This window comes from Bombina bombina, chromosome 3 (genome assembly GCF_027579735.1).
Source record: "Bombina bombina isolate aBomBom1 chromosome 3, aBomBom1.pri, whole genome shotgun sequence".
Taxonomy (NCBI): Eukaryota; Metazoa; Chordata; class Amphibia; order Anura; family Bombinatoridae; genus Bombina; species Bombina bombina.
In genome coordinates, this window is record NC_069501.1 from 1,249,133,923 (window position 1) to 1,249,159,042 (window position 25,120).

Genomic DNA, 25,120 nt, shown 5'->3' on the forward strand with positions numbered 1-25,120 from the left:
CGTTAGCCAGAAAGCTCTTAACTCCTGCTATTTTCAGGCGGCTGGAATCTTGTCGTTAGAGCTCTAACGCTCACTGCAGAAACGACTCTAAATACCAGCGTTAGAAAGATCCCATTGAAAAGATAGGCTACGCAAATGGCGTAGGGGGATCTGCGGTATGGAAAAGTCGCGGCTGTAAAGTGAGCGTTAGACCCTTTAATCACTGACTCCAAATACCAGCGTGCGGCCAAAACCAGCGTTAGGAGCCTCTAACGCTGGTTTTGACGGCTACCGCCGAACTCTAAATCTAGGCCTATATTTGTGAATGCTTCAGCATTTAGTTATTTACAAAAAAAAACACCGTATAGTTTGTCAAGTTACCTGCTGTCCCAGAATCGTATCTTTTTGTCATGGTGACCACTGACAATACAGTAGTCAGAGCAAACCACATCACTGCAAAACGAGGGGGTGGAGATATTTCTGATACCTGTGTAAATATATAGGATTATCACAAGAATATAAATAATGTACAGTTTGTGGTTCTGAAAGTATCCTGAGTGCTTCATAATTATTCAGATTTTAACCTTCTGTCTTTTCAAAACATTCCAGTTCCAACAGTGGCGCCTCTAGGTGCAATATCATCAGGTGATAAAAACAGCACAAGCAGATAAGAAATTCACTCACATGTGAAGAAGTACACAATAGTGCTAATGGGACAGGCCGAGACTTCTGAGCCGCTCGGCTGACTCAACGACCAGCTCACCTGGAATTGGTGCTGATCTCCTGGCGGTCCCACTCTCCTTGCAGGAGAATGACTTTTTAACCACTACTTCAGGATCTGTTACAGTGTAACAATCATCTGCCACAGGGTTCGGGTATGGGTGTGTGATAACAAAATTACCAAAGATAGGAGCGGTAGCGTAAAAAAGCAATTTATTCCATAAAAACAATGTAAAACAGTGACGCGTTTCTCGGCGGTGAACACTGGTTTGTGTTCGTTATGAGATAGTATGGATAATTTGTTAATGTTTTCAATTCTGTATTTGTATCTATCGCTATTGCCATTTATATACACTATATGTTAGTGCAGTAGTTTAAAATCTTTGTTTACTACAAATTATATTCTTGTCTGACTTTGGAGGAGGAGGAATTGTGGGAGTGTAACAATTAACAAACAAGGTGTAGGTTTCTTTTACTATAGTTGATTGGAGCACATTGATTTAAATAGGTAGCAGTTATCCTGTATGTTAAGTCTCAGGAAACGGCGTGGACCACCGAGAAACGCGTCACTGTTTTAAATTGTTTTTATGGAATAAATTGCTTTTATACGCTACCGCTCCTATCTTTGGTAATTTTGTTATCACACATCCATACCCTAACCCTGTAGCAGATGATTGTTACACTGTAACAGATCCTGAAGTAGCATCCAGTGGTTACAAAGTCGTTCGACTTGGAAATCGTGACTGAATATCCTGCAAGGAGAGCGGGTCTGTCAGGAAAGTGGGACCACCAGGAGAGAGGCACCACAACCGCTGGGCACTATTTCCAGGAGAGAGGCACCACAACCGCTGGGCACTATTTCCAGGAGAGAGGCACCACAACCGCTGGGCACTATTTCCAGGTGAGCTGGTCGTTGAGTCAGCCGAGCGGCTCAGAAGTCTCGGCCTGTCCCATTAGCACTATTGTGTGCTTCTTCACATGTGAGTGAATTTCTTATCTGCTTGTGCTGTTTTTATCACCTGATAATATTGCACCTAGAGGCGCCTCTGTTGGTCTCCTCTTCTAGGATCCAGATGCATTTATGATGTTTTTACCGGAAAGCTGCCTGTGGCATCAGCTATTTATTAAAGAGACTCTATTGTTGGGATATATATATATATATATATATACACACTGTATATATTTATATATGCTCCATCCCTTTGTTGGTTTGTGCTTAACCCTTTGTATGGTATATCAGGGGTTGCTGATTCCCTTTATCTTTATTGTGCCAGTTTGCTGTCAGGGCGCCTCCTATGAGTAATTGATTGACGCGTCTTTTGTGACTTTCTCTTACTGTTGAATAGAATTGTTCACAGGATCCCACTCACATGCAGCTTTCTGAAGATCCCATTCCCTTATGGTCCTGTCTAGACTGCAAGTGACCACTCGATGCTGAAGCATTGTAAACTTTGCTGCCGTCACCTTCCCTGTGTGTCCGGTGAGGGACTCCTATACAAAAGCCACAACAATATACATTAGTGAGAACAAAACTATTCAGAGACGCTGGCTCTCTCTAAACCATGAACAAATGAACAGTACTTCAGAAAAGGTGCAAAAACCCCATGGGGTGTAATTACTTCCCCCCAACACTTATTTGCAATGATTAAAGGGATAGTCTAGTCAAAATTAAACTCTCACAATTCAGATAGAGAAGCAATTTTAAGCAACTTTCTAATTTACTCAGATTATTCATTTTTCTTTGTTCACTTGGTATCTTTATTTGAACGTAAGCTTAGGAGCCAGCCCATTTTTGGTTCAACACCTGGGTAGCGCTTGCTGATTGGTGGCTACGTTTCGACACCTATCAGAAAGCTCTACCCAGGTGCTGAACATGTAATTTTAAACAACTTTCCATTTTAACTAATTTGCTTCATTCTCTTGGTATCCTTAATTGGAAAGCACACCTAGGTAGGCTCAGGAGCTGGGAGATAGGTGCTAATTAATGGCTGCACATATATACCTCCTATCATTGCCTTTAGCTAGCTCCCAGTAGAGCACTGCTGCTTCTTCAAAAAAGGATATGAAGAGAATGAAGCAACATTTCTAATAGCAGTAAATAGAACATTTTGTTTAAAAACATATTTCATGCTACCTGACAAATTACTTTATTTCATGGTGGTGAGAGTCCATGATCCATTACCCCTGGGAATTACTGTTCCTTACTAATAGAGAGAGCCCTATAAAACCCCTCCAACCCACACATACCTCAGTCTAACGTACAGCCATGCATAGTAAGGTAAGAAAAGGAGCAGGAAAAAAAGATGTGCTCAAAGAAAAACAAAGTGTGAGGTCTTGTGGACTCTCACCACATGAAAGAAATGAATGTATCAGGTTTTCTTTCCTAGCTATATATTGTCTAAAATGCTAAAGGGAAATACATAGAGCAGTCATTTTAAGCAACTTTCTAATGTACTCCCATCATTATCAAATGTTCTTCGTTCTTTTGGTATCTTTTTTTGAAAAAGCAGGAATGGAAGCGTAGGAGCCGGCACATTTTTTGTTCAGCACCCAGGGTAGTGCTTGCTGACTGGTGGTTACATTTAGGGCTACCTAGGGTGCTGAACCAAAAATGTGCCTGCTCCTACGCTTCAATTCCAGCTTTTTCAAAAAAAGATACCAAAAGAACGAAGAACATTTGATAATCGGAGTAAATAAGAAAGTTGCTTAAAATTGCTGCTCTATTTGAATCATGAAAGAAAAAAATTAGGGTTCCATATCCCTTTAAAATAGATACCAATAGACACTCGTCCACCAGCAAATGAGCAGAAGACAGCCAAACCAGTATTGAAACATATCAGAAGAGTTTTATGAAATAGGAGTATATCATAGATCAATAGAGGGAGGCAAAAGACCCTGCAACCAATTATGGAAGGTCCCATGAGGTGAAAAAGGAATCACAAACCATACCTCAAATACATCTCTTTAACAAGTGCTGTACTCTGAGGAGAAACCGGGCCTCAATAAAGAATGAAAACCCCTCTCGCTGAAGAATCAAATGCACATCTTCATTCTTCAACCACCTCCAGTGGAGGCAAAGTAAAGACTGAGGTACATGTGAGGTGGGAGGGGTTTTATAGAGCTCTTGGGGTTTGGGAATCTTTGCCTCCACCCAGGAGTAATGGATCGTGGACTCTCACCACCTGTATGAAAGAAATTGTATGCTGTATCCTGAAGCATGAAAGAACAAATTGGGGTTTCATGTCCCCTTAAGGCTGTCACAGCTTAGTCACAAGTAGTGTAATCTAAATTTAACTCATTATTTAGCCAAAGAGTAAATTACAACCCCCGATTCTGAAAAAGTTGGGACAGTATGGAAAATGAAGAGTAATTTGAAAATTCAATATTCCCTGTACTATATTGAAAATACGTTAACACATTATTTGACGTTTTACTTTGTGAATTTAATGTATTTTTGAAAATATACACTCATTTCAAATCTGATGACTCCAACACACTCCAAAAAAGTTGGGACAGTCGACTGTTTACCACTGTGTAACATCACCTTTTCTTTTAATAACACTTATTAAACATTTGGGTACTGAAGACACCAGTTGGTTAAGTTTAGCAAGCAGAATTTTCCCCTATTCATCCATTATGCATGTCTTCAGCTGTGCAACTGTACGGGGCCTTTTTTGCCTTATTTTGTGCTTCATAATGCGCCACACATTCTCAAATCGGAGACAGGTCAGGACTGCAGACAGGCCACGCTAGCACCAATACTCTGCTGAAGTAACCATGCGCTTATAATCCTGGCAGAATGGGGTTTGGCGTTGTCCTGCTGGAAAATGCAGTGACGTCCCTGGAAAAGACGACGTCTGGATGGCAGCATATGTTGCTCAAAAATGTATACATATCTCTCTGCATTAATGGTGCCCTCACAGATGTGCAGGTTACCCATGCCAGGGGCACTGACACCACCCCATGACAGACGCTGACTTTTGGACCCCATGCTGATAACAGCTTGGATGGTCCTTTTTTCTCTTTGGCCCAGAGAACACGATGACTGTTTTTTACAAAAACTATTTGAAATGTTAACTCGTCTGACCAGAAAACACGATTTTGCTGTGCTACTGTCCATCTCAGATGAAACCGAGCTCAGAGATGTTGGCGGCGCTTCTGGACAGTGTTGATGTATGGCTTCTGCTTTGCATAGTAAAGCCTTAACTTGCATCTGTGGATGCAGCGGCGAATGGTGTTAACTGACAAAAGGTTTACCAAAGTATTCCTGAATCCATGTCAGGATATCCATTACAGACGGTTTTTGAGACAGCGATGCCTGAGGCATTGGAGATCACGCGCATTCAGAAGGGGTTTTCGGCCTTGCCCTTTAGGCACCGAGATTTGACTGGATTCCTTGAATCTTATAGAAGGTGAAATGCCCAAAATCCTACCTATTTGTCATTGGGAAAAGTTGGTCTTAAAGTGTTGGATTTTACGCTGATGCATCTGTTGGCAAATTGGTAAACCATGACCCATCCTTGCTCTTGAAGGACTAGGCCTATTTTGGAGGCTCCTTATTTACTATAATTACACGATCGCCTCACCTGTTTTACATCATCTTCTTATTACAACTTGTCACATCGCTATTAGTCCTAAATTGCCCCTGTCCAAACTTTTTTGTTACATGTTGCAGTCATCAGATTTGAAATGAGTTTATATTTTAAAAAAATACATTAAATTCACAAAGTAAAACATCAAATAATCTGTTAATAATGCGTTTCTCAATATAGTGCAGGGTGAACTGAATTTTCAAATTATTTTTTTTTTTTGCATTTTCCATACTGTCCCAACTTTTTCGGGAATTGGGGTTATACATTTAGTTCTGTTCTTAGAGCTTAAAGCTTGAACCAACCACCTTTACGTGTACAGCAAGTATTTCTCTACAGTACATAACTATCCCACATAACTCTGCTATGTCTAAATATTAACCACTTAAGTATCTCTTACATTAGGTCGACCATCAAGCTTCCACAGATGTACGGCCCCATTATACGATGCTGCAAGGACCTGATACCCCTGGTAAAAAGGAAAAGAAAAATTACAATCAAAATACTAACTAATAAATTAAATTCTCAAACAGAGAGGAATGAAATCCCTGAAAGCGATAATAAACACATGATTTACTAAACAGTGTATTTAACTCTAAATATTCCACACAAAAACAGTGTGGTTCAACAATTTGCATTAGAAAAATTATTAAAATTAAAAAAAATTATTGCAGCCTGTATCAAAGCAAACATTTTTTTTGTTTGTTTTAAAGGGACATGAAACCCAACATTTTTCTTTCATGATTCAGGTAGAAAATACAATTTTAAACCACATTCCAATTTACTTATATTATTTAATTTGCTTCATTCTTTAGATATCCTTTGTTGAAAAAATAGCAATGCACCTGGGTGAGCCAATCATACGAGGCATCTATGTGCAGCCACCAATCACCAATTGCTTTTCAACAAAGGATATCAAAAGAATGAAGAAACTTAGATAATATAATTCAATTGAAAAGATGTTTAAAATTGCACACTCTTTCTAAATTATGAAAACATTTGAGTTTCATGTCTCTTTAATGTTGTTGTGGGCAGAGCAGCCAGTGGAAGCGGCACATTGCATAGCTCATTATTGTAGCAAACTCTCAAGCCTGTGTAGGAAGAAGCCGTACTGTTATGTAAAGGACTCCCTATCACAGGCTTGTGGGAGTGGTACAATACAGAGAGGTGAAGTTTCACCATCAGGTAACTTGAAGGGGTTAAGAAATAGGAGTTTTGATTAGAGCAGGTACAGTAGGAGAGCAGATGCAGATATGGCGGCGCTGTACCTATGGGAGCTGAATATCCCTCCTTGCTTCTCCGGACAAATAAAACTTCTTTAACCTCCAACAGAAAGTAGCCTAAAATAGTGCAGTAACGTCACACAAAGGGGGACGCCAAATGGAAGATACTCACAAGATATCAAGTGAAGGTCAGCTTTTATTATCGGAATCACCAGCAAGACATCAGTGGGATACAGCTTCATATAAGTTTATTAAAACAGAATATTTAAAAAGCTCTACGCGTTTCAGCAAATAAAATTGCCTTTTTAATAGTGTGCAAAATTAAACCTTTTGGAGGTTAAAGAAGTTTTATTTGGCCGGAGAAGCAAGGAGGGATATTTAGCTCCATTCCGCGAGATACAGTGTCGCCATATCTGCATCTATTATCCTGCATACGGCTGAAGAGGACCTGGGCTGGCAGCGATCTCTAAAAAGGGAAGTGCTTTACACAGTTCATACAGTAGGAAAAGCAAAAGCAATACAATGAGAAGTAAACATTTTATTTTAGTTGTGCTCAGCAATTTAATATCCCTTTAATGAGTGATAGCAAGAGCTGCAATAGGTCAATATCTCACACGTATAACTAACTTACCTTATCATTTATTTGTAGCAGTGCATTTCCTATTGATGTTATTTTGTCATTATCTGTACTTTGCTGACATCTAGTGGAGAGTTGAAGTATTAACAGATACTGTATATTATTTACAATAAGTCAGTGATGACCAACTGCCTAACATATGGGGGCCACAGATCAATGTTTTATGACCCTTAAAGGGATATTAAACCTAATTTTCATGATTCAGATAGAGCAGCAATTTTAAGTAACTTTCTAATTTACTTCTATTACCATGTTTTCTTTGTTGTCTTGGTATCTTTACTTGCAAAAACAGGAATTTAAGTATAGAAGCCGTCCCCCGTTTTTGGCTCAGAACCCTGTATGGCACTTGCCGATTGGTGGCTACATGCACAAATGATTGCAGAGGGCTGCACGTGGCTCATGGGGTGTCTGGCCATCCCCGGTATAAGTAATTTGTAGTAATAATACACAAAACAGCTCACACTCTACTCTAGAACTACTTTAAAATGATTTTCAAGATTAAGGCACTGAGCAGTGCTTCCCCCCCTCTCTGTATTTCTGTTCTTCCTAAATGTACTGACACATACTTTAAAATCAAGAGAATGTGTGGGTGAGTATGTGCTTCTATCAGATCCTATCTCTCTCTCTGTATATATATATATATATATATATATATATATATATATATATATATATATATATATATATATATATATATATATAAAACATAATTTATGTAAGAACTTACCTGATAAATTCATTTCTTTCATATTGGCAAGAGTCCATGAGCTAGTGACGTATGGGATATACAATCCTACCAGGAGGGGCAAAGTTTCCCAAACCTCAAAATGCCTATAAATACACCCCTCACCACACCCACAATTCAGTTCAACGAATAGCCAAGTAGTGGGGTGATAAAGAAAGGAGTAAAAAGCATCAACAAAGGAATCTGGAAATAATTGTGCTTTATACAAAAAATCATAACCACCATAAAAAGGGTGGGCCTCATGGACTCTTGCCAATATGAAAGAAATGAATTTATCAGGTAAGTTCTTACATAAATTATGTTTTCTTTCATGTAATTGGCAAGAGTCCATGAGCTAGTGACGTATGGCAATACCCAAGGTGTGGAACTCCACGCAAGAGTCACTAGAGAGGGAGGGATAAAATAAAAACAGCCATTTTTCAATGAAGAAAATTAATCCACAACCCAAAATATAAGTTTATTCTCATAAATGAAAGGAAAAAACTTAAAACATAAGCAGAAGAATCACACTGAAACCGCTACCTGAAGAACTTTTCTACCAAAAACTGCTTCCGAAGAGGCAAATGCATAAAAACGGTAGAATTTAGTAAATTTATGCAAAGAAGACCAAGTTGCTGCTTTGCAAATCTGATCAACTGAAGCTTCATTCTTAAAAGCCCACGAAGTGAAGACTGATCTAGTAGAATGAGCTGTAATTCTCTCAGGTGGGTCTTGACCCGACTCCAAGTAAGCTTGAAGAATCAAAAGCTTTAACCACAATGCCAAAGAAATGGCAGAAGCCTTCTGACCTTCCTAGAACCAGAAAAGATAACAAATAGACTAGAAGTCTTCCTGAAATCTTCTGTAGCTTTAACATAATATTTCAGAGCTCTCACCACATCCAAAGAATGTAAGGATCTCTCCAAAGAATTCTTAGAATTAGGACACAAGGAAAGGATAAAATGAAAAGAATAAATAATAAGAAATAGAAAGAAATTTAAATGAAGTCCGCAAAACTGCCTTATCCTGATGAAAAATCAGAAAAGGAAAATAAAAAAAGAGAGCAGATAATTAAGAAACTCTACTAGCAGAAGAAATGGCCAGAAGAAAAACACTTTCCACGAAAGTATTTAATGTCCAAAGAATGCATAGGCTCAAATGGAGGAGCCTGTAAAGCCTTCAAAACCAAATTAAGACTCCAAAGAGGAGAGATTGAATTAATGACAGGCTTAAAACGAACTAAAGCCTGTACAAAACAGTGAATATCAGGAAGTTTAGCAATCTATCTGTGAAATAAAACAGAAAGAGCAGAGAACTTGCAAACAAAACCTTATCCAAACCATCCTGAAGAAACTGTAAAATTCTAGGAATTCTAAAAGAATGCCAAGAGAATTTATGAGAGGAACACCATGAAATGTAAGTCTTCCAAACTGAATAATAAATCTTTCTAGAAACAGATTTACAAGCTTGAACATAGTATTAATCACAAAGTCAGAGAAACCTCTATGACTAAACACTAAGCGTTCAATTTCCATACCTTCAAATTTAATGATTTCAGATCCTGATGGAAAAACGGACCTTGAGACAGAAGGTCCAGCCTTAATGGAAGTGGCCAAAATTGTTAACTGAACATCCGAACAAGATCCACATACCAAAACCTGTGCTCCATGATGATTTTGGAGATCACTCTTGGAAGAAGAACTAAAGGCAGGAAAATAAGCAGGTTGATAACACATCCACTGCTTCTGCCTGAGGATCCCTGGACCTGGACAGGTACCTGGGAAGTCTCTTGTTTAGATGAGAAGCCATCAGATCTATTTCTGGAAGAACCCACATCTGAACAACCTGAGAAAACCCATCTGGATGGAGGGTCCACTCCCCCGTATATAACGTCTGACGGCTGAGATAATCCACTTCCCAATTTTCTATACCTGGGATATGAACCGCAGAAATTAGACAGGAGCTGGATTCCGCCCAAGCAAGTATCCGGGATACTTCTTTCATAACTTGGGGACTGTGAGTTCCACCCTGATGATTGACATATGCCACAGTTGTGATATTGTCTGTCTGAAAACAAATGTACGGTTCTCTCTTCATCAGAGGACAAATTTGAAGAGCCCTGAAAATCGCACAGAGTTCCAAATATTGATTGGAAATCTCGCCTCTTGAGATTTCCAAACCCCTTGTGCTGTCAGAGATCCCTAAACAGCTCCCCAACCTGAAAGACTCGCATCTGTTGTGATCACAGTCCAGGTTGGACGAACAAAAGAGGCCCCTAGAACTATACAATGGTGATCTAACCACCAAGTCAGAGATAGTCGAACATTGGGATTTAAGGATATTAATTGTGATATCCTTGTATAATCCCTGCACCATTGGTTCAGCATACAAAGCTGGAGAGGTCTCATATGAAAATGAGCAAAGGGGATCACTACTGAAGGGAATAACTGAGACTGAAGGTTCCGACAGGCTGCAACCAATTTTAAACGTCTCTTGTCTGTTAGAGACAGAGTCATAGACACTGAATCTTATCTGGAAACCTAAAAAGGTGACCATTGTCTAAGGAATCAAAGAACTTTTTGGTAAATTGATCCTCCAACCATGTTTTCGAAGAAACAACACTAGTTGATTCGTGTGAGATTCTGCAGAATGTAAAGTCTGAGCTAGTACCAAGATATCGTACAAATAAGAAAACACCGCAATACCCCGCTCTCAGATTACAGAGAGTTAACGGTAGATGAAATACAGCACCCACCAAACACTGAGTACGGAGAAGGTTAACCAAGCCCAACAGAATCAACATAAAGAGAGTTCTCCAGCTAGTGATAATCCAAAATGACCTTCATTGTGCATACAGGGTCCAAAATCAGCAACGTTTCGGGCAAACACTTAGCCCTTTTTCAAGCTTAACATCAAGTGATTATTCAAGTGTTTAAATAGCCATAATGGCGCCAAACAATCCAAATTAGCATCTCAATATTGCCATCTAGTTGTAGAAAATGTGAACATTTTCAACAACATTATTGCAGTATAAAAAATATGCAATATATCCATAAACATAATGGTGCCACCTAATGATCAAAAGACTAGTGTATCAACAATAATATATATTAAAAAATATGATATATTAAACAATAAAATTAAAAAAAAAAAAAAAAAAAAATTTAGAAAATACACAAAATTCATAAGCTAAAAATTTCATAAAAAACACTTGTTTATTAAATTTAAAAACAATTTATATATGAAGATAATCAATCTCCACATATCACTCAATCTAACAATGGATACTCAGAAAAGGATAACATGATCATATAACACGAAAATCCCTACCTAAATATTAGCAGAATAATTAATTTACTCCTCAATACATGTTTTGAATTTACACCTCAATATATGATTATACACTACCAGAAAGCTGACCAATTGCATTCCCTATTAAGGCCTTTAGGCCATAAGGTACTCAATTCATTAACCCAAAATGTTTCTCTTTTATTTAACAGAGCCTCCCTGTCACCCCCTATTCTAGGCATATGCACTTGCTCTATGATTTGAAAGCGGAGCCGACTAATATTGTGTCCCGCTTTTAAAAAATGAGAGGATACTGGAGCTTCCTTGTCTTTGGATTGTCACTAGCTGGAGAACTCTCTTTATGTTGATTACTTTGAAAAGATTCTTGGAGCTGTCCCTAGACCAAAAGGAAGAGCGACAAATTGGTAATGCTTGTCTAGAAAAGAGAATCTCAGAAACTGAAAATGATCTGGATGAATCGGAATATGAAGATATGCATCCTGTATGCTGAACAAAAGGCAGAATAGTCACCATTTTAAAAGTTGGTACTCATACATAACGATTCAAAATTTTCAGATCCAGAACTGGTCTGAATGAATTTCTTTCTTTGGGACAATTAATAGATTTAAATAAAACCCCAGACCCTGTTCCTGAAACGGAACTGGCATGATTACCCCTGCAACCCCAGATCTGAAACACACTTCAGGAAAGCCTGAGCCTTTACTGGATTTGCTGGGATGCGTGATAGAAAATAACTTCACAGGAGGTCTTACTCTGAATCCTATTTGGTACCCCTGAGAGAATCCATTGATTTTGGACAGAATTTGTCCAAACATCCTTAAAAAATCTTAATCTGCCCCCTACCAGTTGAGCTGGAATGAGGGCTGCACCTTCATGCGGACTTGGGGGCTGGCTTTGGTTTCTTAAAAGGCTTGGATTTATTCCAATTTGAAGAAGATTTCCAATTGGAAACAGATTCATTGGGGGAAGGATTTAGATTTACCCTTAGGTCTTTTAACCTGAGGCAAAAAAACTCCCTTCCCCCCAGTGACAGTTGAAATAATTGAATCCAACTGAGAACCAAATAACTTATTACCTTGGAAAGAAAGAGGTAGCAATCTAGACTTAGAAGTCATGTCAGCATTCCAAGATTTAAGCCACAAAGCTCTTCTAGCTAAAATAGCTAAAGACATAGATTTAACATCAATTTTGACGATATCAAAAATGGCATCACAATAAAATCATTAGCATGTTGAAGCAAGCGAACAATGCTAGACAAATCAGAATCCAATTCTTGTTGCGCTAAATTTTCTAATCAAAATAATTGATGCAGCTGCAACATCAGCCAAAGAAATAGCAGGCCTAAGAAGATGACCTGAATATAAATAGGCTTTCCTTAGATAAGATTCAAGTTTCCTATCTAAAGGATCTTTAAAAGAAGTACTATCTTCCATAGGAATAGTAGTACGTTTAGCAAGAGTAGAGATAGCCCCATCACTTTGGGGATCTTTTCCCAAAACTCAAATGTAATGGCTGGCAAAGGATACAATTTTTTAAACCTTGAAGAAGGAATAAAAGAAGTACCAGGCCTATTCCATTCCTTAGAAATCATATCAGAAATAGCATCAGGAACTGGAAAACCCTCTGGAGTATCCACAGGAGGTTTATAAACAGAATTTAAACGTTTTCTAGTTTTAATATCAAGAGGACTAGTTTCCTCAATATCCAATGTAATCAACACTTCTTTTAACATAGAACAAATATACTCCATTTTAAATAAATAAGTAGATTTGTCAGTGTCAATATCTGAGGAAGGATCTTCTGAATCAGATAGATCTTCATCAGAGAAGGATAATTCAGTATGTCAGTCATTTGAAATGTCATCAACTTTATGAGAAGTTTTAAAAGACCTTTTACTTTAATTAGAAGGCGGGATGGCTGACAAAGCCTTCTGAATAGAATCAGCAATAAATTATTTTAAATTCACAGGTATATCTTGTACATTAGATGTTGAAGGAACAGCAACAGGCAATGTACTATTACTGATGGACACATTCTCTGCATGTAAAAGTTTATCATGGCAACTATTACAAACCACAGCTAGAGATAAAATCTCCACAAGTTTAAAACAAATGTACTTAGCTTTGGTAGAACTGTTATCAGGCAGCAGGGATCCAACAGTGATTTCTGAGACAGGATCAGATTGAGACATCTTGCAAATGTAAGAGAAAAAAACAACATATAAAGCAAAATTATCAATTTCCTTATATGACAGTTTCAGGAATGGGAAAAAAATGCAAACAGCATAGCCCTCTGACAGAGAAAAAAGGAAAGAGGCATATAGAAATGGGGTTTTAAATAATGAAAATATTTGGAGCCAAATATGACGCACAACACAAACAGAATTTTTTTTTTTGGCACTAACAACATCCGGAAATGACACACTTGCGTCATTGAAGACGCAACCCTGTGAAAGGACTCAGTGGCAACTAAGACACCGGAAATGACGAATTTGCGTCATCGAACATAACTTCGTACCGAAAAAATTCTTGAGCCAAAAATGACGCAATATACTTTGGCATTTTGCGCCCTCGCAAGCCTAATTCTGCCCGCGAATTTAAAAGGACAGTCAATTGAAAAAAAGACTATACCCAAGGTAAGAAATACATTTTTCCTAAAAAAAGCATTTCCCAGATATGAAACTGACAGTCTGCAAAAGGAAATATACTGAAACCTGAATCATGGCAAATATAAGTACAATACATATATTTAAAACTTTATATAAATACATAAAGTGCCAAACCATAGCTGAGAGTGTCTTAAGTAATAAAAACATACTTACCAAAAGACACCCATCCACATATAGCAAATAGCCAAACCAGTACTGAAACAGTTATCAGTAGAGGTAATGGTATATGTATATATATGTAGTATATCGTCAATCTGAAAAGGGAGGTAGGAGATGAATCTCTACGACCGATAACAGAGAACCTATGAAATAGATCTCCCATGAGAAAAAACATTGCATTCAATAGGTGATACTCCCTTCACATCCCTCTGACATTCATTGTACTCTGAGAGGAATCAGGCTTCAAAATGCTGAGAAGCGCATGTCAACGTAGAAATCTAGCACAAACTTACTTCACCACCTCCATAGGAGGTAAAGTTTGTAAAACTGAATTGTGGGTGTGGTGGGGGGTGTATTTATAGGCATTTTGAGGTTTGGGAAAACTTTGCCCCTCCTGGTAGGATTGTATATCCCATACGTCACTAGCTCATGGACTCTTGCCAATTACATGAAAGAAATATATGTATGTGTATACATATATATCGCTCTCTTTTTCTCATTTCTCTTTCATTCTCCCCCCCCATCTCTCTCTCTCTTTCACTCTTCTCTCTCTAACTTGCTTATTCATATGGTCTTCTAAATATATTGTCACCTAGTACAGTCTGTATTTTCTCACCACCAATATGGCAGTCTGTACTGCTACTACCAGATTTAATGAAAGTTGTCAGTGATGAGACTAACTGAAGGCTCTAGCAGGCGTTAATAGGTGAGCTGTCCTGCCGTAGAGAGTTTGTGAGTCTGGTGGCTCCTCCTCATATTACACATGACAATGGGATAACACCCCTGATTGTTTTATCCTTACATCTCTATGATATGACATCAGACATATTTCTTGTTATACTTACTGAAGGGTCAAATTCAATGCTGGTGATCGTGCTACTGCTCCCTTCCAAGGTCTGGTGGACTTGTAGCATTCCTGCAGCAAGAGAATATGACAATTACACGGCACAGGGAAAAATATACCCCTGTACGTAGCACAATATGTAACAATGCTGTTATAGCTGGTGTTAAACCAAAACATTCTGTAGTAGAAGACATTGGTGCTAATTCAACTATAAAAGGCTTTTATTCATTATAATAACAACTACTTTACAATGGACACATTTGAAATCTATAAATTCCACTACAAAATCTTATTAGAGACCATAAATGATTATACATAAAACAATGGCCTGGGCTAAGTTTCACAAATTGTAAAAAAATTGATATTATAATCGTTCTATTTCCTTTCTTTCTAGCGCTTCCCTTCCTCTCTCAGATTCACACTATCGAGAGTCAATGTAAAGAACGGAACACAAATAAAACAACTCCAGTTATAATGTTATGTGTTTTTTCCTTGGCATAAGTTTACTGTCATTTATTTTCATAATGATGAAACAAGATTTCTACCCATAGATTAATCTATGTTGTATATTTAAGCCATTATTCTATCCCTCTGATGCACTTTCCTCCTGCCAGCCAGCTATTCTATATATCCACCCCTTTTTTTACCTTTTTTGTAAAGTAATTATTTAGCAAAATAAAAGGCAAAAAAAGAGTTAAAGGGACAGTCTACTCCAAAATGTTTATTGTTTAAAAAGATAGATATTCCCTTTATTACTCATTCCCCAGTTTGCACAGCAAACACTGTTATATTAATACACTTTTTACCTTTGCGATTACCTTGTATCTAAGCCTCTTTTGACAGCCCCCTGATCACATAACTACTTATTATCTATTGACTTGCATTTTAGCCACAGGCGTGAGCACAATGTTATCAATATGTCTCACATGAACTAGCAGTCTCCTGTTGTGAAACGCAAATAAAAAAAAGCATATGATAAGAGACTGTCTTCAGTGGCTTAGAAACAGTCCAACATTTAGAGGTTTAAATGTTATAAAGTGTATTAATATAACAATGTTGGTTGTGCAAAGCTGGGGAATGGGTAGTAAAAGCGTTATCTATCTTTTCTAACAATTACACAATTTTGGTGTTGACTGTCCCTTTAAGGAATAGTAAACTGTGAAAAATAAGCACAAGTCATTAGATTTAAATCCACCCTAATTAGAGGCAGACTACCTAAAGGATAATCATTAAAATACAACGTTGTGGAATTTTATCTTTGTAAAGGGTCTAAGTACTGTAAATAGAAGCCAATGACTTGTTATATCAGCTGTAGAGTATAAAATGTATGAGACATCAATCTTTTAGGTTTAATCCATATATGTAATAGTTGTCCTGGTGCTCTGAAACTTAATCTTATCTTGAACTGTATACACAAAGATCTGTACTTAGGGCCCGATGTTAAAAGCATGGTGATAATGGCGATATTTTAAAAAGGTATCCGTTTTACTAATAAGGGCTGAAATCAGCGTTTAAAGGCAGTCTCAACGAAAGGCGTTCTACTATACTTCTGTGGGTGGTGATGCTTTTCTGATATTGGTGGAATTTTAAAACCAGCCTCTTAAAGGGACACTGAAACCAAATTTTTTCTTTCCTGATTTAGATAGAGCATGCAATTTTAAGCAACTTTCTAATTTACTCCTATTATCAATTTTTCTTCGTTCTCTTGCTATCTTTATTTGATAAAGAAGGCATCTAAGCTTTTTTTCTTAGTTCAGTACTCTGGACAGCACTTTTTGATTGGTGGATAAATGTATCCACCAATTAGCAAGGACAACCCAGGTTGTTCACCAAAAATGGGCCGGCATCTAAACTTACATTCTTGCATTTCAAATAAAGATACCAAGAGAATAAAGAAAATTTGATAATAGGAGTAAATTACAAAGTTGCTTAAAATCTCATGCTCTATCTGAATCACAAAAGAATTTATTTTTTTTGGTTCAGTGTCCCTTTAACTTGCAATAAAGGAGCAATATAAACGATCCCATTACATAGTACTGAATGTAAATACAATTACATGTGTCAGCAGAAACTTAACCCTTTAGTTGCAAAACAATAGTAAAACTAGGACATGAATAAGCGAGCTGAGGTATTGTCGGTATATTGTAGGGATGGGCGAATGTTTGGCAATATTATAAATAGAATTAACTTTAACACATTCGTTCATTTCTTATGTTTCAACACTCTAACATTCGTTAATGTAGTAGTATTTCTAATGCTTTCTTTAAATGAAATATTCAAATTGACATCTTTGTATATCTGTTATGTTTCAATTTACTAAATTCCCTACCACATGAACTATTGAACTACTCAATAGTATTTGTTAAATTGAATGTTACATTCAAAATTTTTAATGAGGATATTCTATCTAAGTATGAACATTTGAAAACCGAATTTTAATGGATTTTCATTCTTATCAACATTCGATTTAACAAAAAGAATGTCCACAGGAGTATTTGTTCTACCAAACGAATTACACTTTTAGCATATTCGCCCATCACTGGTATATTGTCTATACACTGTTTTTATATATATATATATATATATATATATATATACACATATACATATATATATATATATATATATACATACAGACACACACAGTATGTATATATATATATATATAAAATGTAAAATGCTATATGTATGTAAAGTCTTTAAATAAACAAGACATGTTTAGCATGTTTTATGTTTCTTTATATGAAGAAGATTTTGTGTTCTGGACAATAATATTCCAAAGAAGAGCAGCAGACATGTTTTTTTCGTTCTACAAAAGTGCGTCTTTTTTTAAACGTTGCATTGTGTAAAACGTGTTTGTTTGAAATTCATGGTTTTCGGATGTTCAATTTTTTATAGCCAATATAAATTCACACTGTACTAAATGTGTTTTACTTATTATATTGCAACAGCACTGTAACAAACATTAATACTTTTTTTTTCCTTCTGCTTTTTTGCTTAAACAGTTATCGGGACAGAGAGGGTCAGCACAATTTGTTTATAAAATACTGACAGATGAACGGATCGTGAGACTGGTAAGACAAAAAAATCAATTTCTTGTAGGTTTTACAATCCTTTAATCAGAACTATGAAAATTTAAAATTGTTCTACCTGTCTATCACACTCCCCACTGGGTGTGTCATTGCTTCTGGTTTACAGCTTTTCTGTAACAAGTACTTAAGTACTGAAATTTTTAGTATAGGTGGAGATACAACAAGAAAAATCAGCTATTTCAAATTACAAAATCAAGCTAAAGGAGTTATTTGTAAACAATGTAATACACTCCAGCAGTGCCCTTTTAAGGCATCACAGTATGATTCTAGATGTAAATTAGCTGATTTCATATGCTAATTGTTCTACCCTTTATACCTTTGAAATACTGTTGACATTTAAAACTGGGAAATGTATACAAACCTTTGTACACCAAGGGAATAAAATTATTTACAACCTCCAGCTATAAGAGATATATTTCTCCAACATTGGTGTGTCCGGTCCACGGCGTCATCCTTACTTGTGGGATATTCTCTTCCCCAACAGGAAATGGCAAAGAGTCCCAGCAAAGCTGGTCACATGATCCCTCCTAGGCTCCGCCCACCCCAGTCATTCTCTTTGCCGTTGCACAGGCAACATCTCCACGGAGATGGTTAAGAGTTTTTTGTAGTTTTATTCTTCTATCAAGTGTTTGTTATTTTAAAATAGTGCTGGTATGTACTATTTACTCTGAAACAGAAAAGGATGAAGATTTCTGTTTGTAAGAGGAAGATGATTTTTAGCAGACAGTAACTAAAATCGATTGCTGTTTCCACACAGGACTGTTGAGATGAAGTAACTTCAGTTGGGGGAAACAGTTAGCAGTCTTTTCTGCTTAAGGTATGACTAGCCATATTTCTAACAAGACCATGTAATGCTGGAAGGCTGTCATTTCCCCTCATGGGGACCGGTAAGCCATTTTCTTAGTTAAACATAAAAGAATAAAGGGCTTCAAAAAGGGCTTAAAAACTGGTAGACATTTTTCTGGGCTAAAACAATTGCTTTACTAGGCATATTATGCAGATTCTAACTAATTATTGGTATTATAATCTTGGGGAACGTTTAGAAAAACGGCAGGCACTGTGTTGGACACCTTTTTCAGATGGGGGCCTTTCTAGTTATAGACAGAGCCTCATTCTGGGACTGTATAGGGGTTAAATGTAAAAACGGCTCCGGTTCCGTTAATTAAAGGGTTAAAGCTCTGAAATTTGGTGTGCAATACTTTTAATGCTTTAAGACACTGTGGTGAAATTTTCGTGAATTTTGAACAATTCCTTCATACTTTTTCACATATTCAGTAATAAAGTGTTTTCAGTTTGAAATTTAAAGTGACAGTAACGGTTTTATTTTAAAACGTTTTTTGTGCTTTGTTGACAAGTTTAAGCTTGTTTAACATGTCTGTACCATCAGATAAGCTATGTTCTATATGTATGAAAGCCAATGTGTCTCCCCATTTAAATTTATGTGATAATTGTGCCATAGTGTCCAAACAAAGTAAGGACAGTAATGCAACAGATAATGATATTGCCCAAGATGATTCCTCAAATGAGGGGAGTAAACATGATACTACATCATCCCCTACTGTGTCTACACCAGTTATGCCCACACAGGAGGCCCCTAGTACATCTAGTGTGCCAATACTTATTACCATGCAACAATTAACGGCTGTAATGGATAACTCCATAGCAAATCTTTTATCCAAAATGCCTACTTATCAGAGAAAGCGCGATTGCTCTGTTTTAAACACTGAAGAGCAAGAGGACGCTGATGATAACTGTTCTGACATACCCTCACACCAATCTCAAGGGGCCATGAGGGAGGTTTTGTCTGATGGAGAAATTTCAGATTCAGGAAAAATTTCTCATCAAGCTGAACCTGATGTTGTGACATTTAAATTTAAATTAGAACATCTCCGCGCACTGCTTAAGGAGGTGTTATCTACTCTGGATGATTGTGACAATTTGGTCATTCCAGAGAAATTATGTAAGATGGACAAGTTCCTAGAGGTTCCGGTGCCCCCCGACGCTTTTCCTATACCCAAGCGGGTGGCGGACATAGCAAATAAAGAGTGGGAAAGGCCCGGCATACCTTTTGTTCCCCCCCCTATATTTAAGAAATTATTTCCTATAGTCGACCCCAGAAAGGACTTATGGCAGACAGTCCCCAAGGTCGAGGGGGCGGTTTCTACTCTAAACAAACGCACTACTATTCCTATCGAAGATAGTTGTGCTTTCTAAGATCCTATGGATAAGAAATTAGAGGGTTTGCTTAAAAAGATTTTTGTACAGCAAGGTTACCTTCTACAACCAATTTCATGCATTGTTCCTGTCACTACGGCAGCGTGTTTCTGGTTCGAGGAACTAGAAAAATCGCTCAGTAAAGAATCTTCGTATGAGGAGGTTATGGACAGAGTTCAAGCACTTAAATTGGCTAACTCTTTTGTTTTAGATGCCGCTTTGCAATTAGCTAGATTAGCGGCGAAAAATTCAGGGTTTGCTGTCGTGGCGCGCAGAGTGCTTTGGCTAAAGTCTTGGTCAGCGGATGTGTCTTCCAAGACAAAATTGCTTAACATTCCTTTCAAAGGTAAAACATTATTTGGACCTGATTTGAAAGAGATTATTTCAGACATCAGTGGGGGAAATGGCCACGCACTCCAACAGGATAGGTCTTTTAAGGCTAATAATAAGCCTAATTTTCATCCCTTTCGCAGAAACGGACCAGTCTCTAATTCTGTATCCTCTAAGCAAGAGGGTAATACTTCACAACCCAAACCAGCCTGGAAACCAATGCAAGGCTGGAACAAGGGTAAGCAGGCCAAGAAGCCTACCACTGCTACCAAAACAGCATGAAGGGATAGCCCCCGATCCGGGACCGGATCTAGTGGGGGGCAGACTTTCTCTCTTTGCTCAGGCTTGGGCAAGAGATGTTCAGGATCCTTGGGCGCTAGAAATAGTTTCTCAAGGTTATCTCCTGGGATTCAAGGAACTACCCCCAAGGGGAAGGTTCCACAGGTCTCAATTATCTTCAAACCAAATAAAGAGACAGGCATTCTTACATTGTGTAGAAGACCTGTTAAAGATGGGAGTGATACATCCAGTTCCAATAAGAGAACAAGGAATGGGATTTTATTCCAATCTGTTCATAGTTCCCAAAAAAGAGGGAACATTCAGGCCAATTTTGGATCTAAAGATCCTAAACAAATTTCTCAGGGTACCATCGTTCAAAATGGAAACTATTCGAACGATCCTACCTACTATCCAGGAAAATCAATTTATGACTACCGTGGATTTAAAGGATGCATACCTACATATTCCTATCCACAAGGAACATCATCAGTTCCTAAGGTTCGCTTTTCTGGACAAGCATTACCAGTTTATGGCACTTCCATTTGGATTAGCCACTGCTCCAAGGATTTTCACAAAGGTACTAGGGTCCCTTCTAGCGGTTCTAAGACCAAGGGGCATTGCAGTAGTACCTTACTTGGACGACATCCTGATTCAAGCGTCGTCCCTGTCAAAAGCAAAGGCTCATACGGACATCGTCCTAGCCTTTCTCAGATCTCACGGATGGAAGGTGAACAAAGAAAAAATTTCTCTGTCCCCGTCAACAAGAGTTCCCTTCTTGGGAACAATAATAGATTCCTTAGAAATGAGGATTTTTCTGACAGAGGTCAGAAAATCAAAAATTCTAAGCTCTTGTCAAGTACTTCATTCTGTTCCTCGTCCTTCTATAGCGCAGTGCATGGAAGTAATAGGATTGATGGTTGCAACAATGGACATAGTTCCTTTTGCACAAATTCATCTAAGACCATTACAACTGTGCATGCTCAGACAGTGGAATGGGGATTATACAGACTTGTCTCCGACGATTCAAGTAGATCAAAAGACCAGAGATTCACTCCGTTGGTGGCTGACCCTGGACAATCTGTCACAGGGAATGAGCTTCCGCAGACCAGAGTGGGTCATTGTCACGACCAACGCCAGTCTAGTGGGCTGGGGCGCGGTCTGGGAATCCCTGAAAGCTCAGGGTCTATGGTCTCGGGAAGAGTCTCTTCTCCCGATAAACATTCTGGAACTGAGAGCGATATTCAATGCTCTCAGAGCTTGGCCTCAACTAGCAAAGGCCAAATTCATAAGGTTTCAGTCAGACAACATGACGACCGTTGCATATATCAATCATCAGGGGGGAACAAGGACTTCCCTGGCGATGAAAGAAGTGACCAAGATAATTCAATGGGCGGAGGATCACTCCTGCCACTTGTCTGCGATCCACATCCCAGGAGTGGAAAATTGGGAAGCGGATTTTCTGAGTCGTCAGACATTCCATCCGGGGGAGTGGGAACTCCATCCGGAAATCTTTGCCCAAATAACTCAATTATGGGGCATTCCAGACATGGATCTGATGGCGTCTCGTCAGAACTTCAAGGTTCCTTGCTACGGGTCCAGATCCAGGGATCCCAAGGCGACCCTAGTAGATGCACTAGTAGCACCTTGGACCTTCAACCTAGCTTATGTATTCCCACTGTTTCCTCTCATCCCCAGGCTGGTAGCCAGGATCAATCAAGAGAGGGCCTCGGTGATCTTGATAGCTCCTGCGTGGCCACGCAGGACTTGGTATGCAGACCTGGTGAATATGTCATTGGCTCCACCATGGAAGCTACCTTTGAGACAGGACCTTCTTGTTCAGGGTCCATTCGAACATCCGAATCTGGTTTCCCTCCAACTGACGGCTTGGAGATTGAACGCTTGATTTTATCAAAGCGTGGGTTTTCAGATTCTGTAATAGATACTCTGATTCAGGCTAGAAAGCCTGTAACTAGAAAAATTTACCATAAAATATGGAAAAAATATATCTGTTGGTGTGAATCTAAAGGATTCCCATGGAACAAGATAAAAATTCCTAAGATTCTATCCTTTCTACAAGAAGGTTTGGAGAAAGGATTATCTGCAAGTTCTCTGAAGGGACAGATCTCTGCTTTATCTGTTTTACTTCACAAAAGACTGGCAGCTGTGCCAGATGTTCAAGCATTTGTTCAGGCTCTGGTTAGGATCAAGCCTGTTTACAGACCTTTGACTGCTCCCTGGAGTCTAAATCTAGTTCTTTCAGTTCTTCAAGGGGTTCCGTTTGAACCCTTACATTCCGTAGATATTAAGTTATTATCTTGGAAAGTTTTGTTTTTGGTTGCAATTTCTTCTGCTAGAAGAGTTTCAGAGTTATCTGCTCTGCAGTGTTCTCCGCCCTATCTGGTGTTCCATGCAGATAAGGTGGTTTTGCGTACTAAGCCTGGTTTTCTTCCGAAAGTTGTTTCCAACAAAAATATTAACCAGGAGATAGTTGTACCTTCTTTGTGTCCGAATCCAGTTTCAAAGAAGGAACGTTTGTTACACAATTTGGACGTAGTCCGTGCTCTAAAATTCTATTTAGAGGCTACTAAAGATTTCAGACAAACATCTTCCTTGTTTGTTGTTTATTCTGGTAAAAGGAGAGGTCAAAAAGCGACTTCTACCTCTCTTTCCTTTTGGCTTAAAAGCATTATCCGATTGGCTTATGAGACTGCCGGACGGCAGCCTCCTGAAAGAATCACAGCTCACTCCACTAGGGCTGTGGCTTCCACATGGGCCTTCAAGAACGAGGCTTCTGTTGACCAGATATGTAAGGAGGCGACTTGGTCTTCACTGCACACTTTTGCCAAATTTTACAAATTTGATACTTTTGCTTCTTCGGAGGCTATTTTTGGGAGAAAGGTTTTGCAAGCCGTGGTGCCTTCCATTTAGGTGACCTGATTTGCTCCCTCCCTTCATCCGTGTCCTAAAGCTTTGGTATTGGTTCCCACAAGTAAGGATGACGCCGTGGACCGGACACACCAATGTTGGAGAAAACAGAATTTATGCTTACCTGATAAATTACTTTCTCCAACGGTGTGTCCGGTCCACGGCCCGCCCTTGTTTTTTAATCAGGTCTGGTGAATTATTTTCTCTAACTACAGTCACCACGGTATCATATGGTTTCTCCTATATATATTTCCTCCTGTCCGTCGGTCGAATGACTGGGGTGGGCGGAGCCTAGGAGGGATCATGTGACCAGCTTTGCTGGGACTCTTTGCCATTTCCTGTTGGGGAAGAGAATATCCCACAAGTAAGGATGACGCCGTGGACCGGACACACCGTTGGAGAAAGTAATTTATCAGGTAAGCATAAATTCTGTTTTTTGTAGTATAGTTGTGCATCAGTGGAGAATATGGAACATGGCTAAGGGTCTATCTATATAATAACGTATTTTGTATATCAAGTACATTGGTGAAATTCAGCAAATCGCAGACAGAGATATTCTTGTGTTCTCTGCATCACTATAAAGTCCTTGCCAACCTTTATGGCTTAACTTTAATAGAAGCTGGAATCTGAATATATCAATAACATTATGTATAACAAATAATAACTGAAATCACTTTCACAACACATAAAATGTCAAATACATTAGTAATGACATCTAAAAAATAGCCCTTGAATGGTTGTCACTATATACATCTGCAGGTTCATATGCTGGTTTAGTAGTTAAAGGACAAGTAAACACAGCAGAATCAAATTATTGATACAAAAACTAAATAAGAAGACAATGCAATATAATTTAATTTTCATTTGAAATGAGCAGTAGAATATTTTCTGGCAAATTTCAAATGTTAATCCAATTTTCCCTCCCCCTGCACCATGTGACAGTCATCAGCCAATCACAAAATGCATAAACATAAGTACTATGCGCTTTTCACATACACAGTAGGAGCTGAGTAAAAAAAATGTGCATGTTTTTAGTATATTAGAAAGTTGTATCCTTTATCTAATTCATGGAACTTTATTTCAACTTTAAGATCGGAGGTACAGATTAAGAAGGGATAGTCAGAGCTGGCGCTTGCATAAGGCCATCTAGGCAAATGCCTTAGGGCGCCAGCATGGGGGCACAAACTGCCGGTGACAACCTGCAGCAGAAACATTATGAATTCTTTTTAATTATTTTTTTTTTACATTAGAAAAACTGCTACTGGGTATTACAGAAGTTTTGCCTCAGCCTCTAAAACTCGGGCACCTGCCGCGCCCCCACCCCCCACCCTGCTGGAAACTGAAGCTCCGGTCACATTGCTTATAGTCCCACAGCATAAAGAGCTTGACCAGCAGGGAAGAGGATGAGCCATCAGGCAGCAGTGAAGG

General features: G+C 38.4%; 1 protein-coding gene across 5 annotated transcripts in view; it reads right to left on the bottom strand.

The window, feature by feature from the left end:
* ATG16L2 (autophagy related 16 like 2) overlaps window positions 1-25,120 on the bottom strand; it is a 372,678-nt gene that overhangs the window by 62,468 nt on the left and 285,090 nt on the right. For all 5 annotated transcript variants that reach the window (XM_053708773.1, XM_053708771.1, XM_053708770.1 and 2 more), the window contains 4 exons: window positions 14,854-14,924; window positions 5,689-5,757; window positions 2,070-2,190; window positions 361-466 (listed from right to left, as the gene is read on the bottom strand). In XM_053708773.1, the coding sequence (XP_053564748.1) occupies window positions 361-466; window positions 2,070-2,190; window positions 5,689-5,757; window positions 14,854-14,924 (367 nt within the window). The remainder of the gene's footprint in view (window positions 1-360; window positions 467-2,069; window positions 2,191-5,688; window positions 5,758-14,853; window positions 14,925-25,120) is intronic.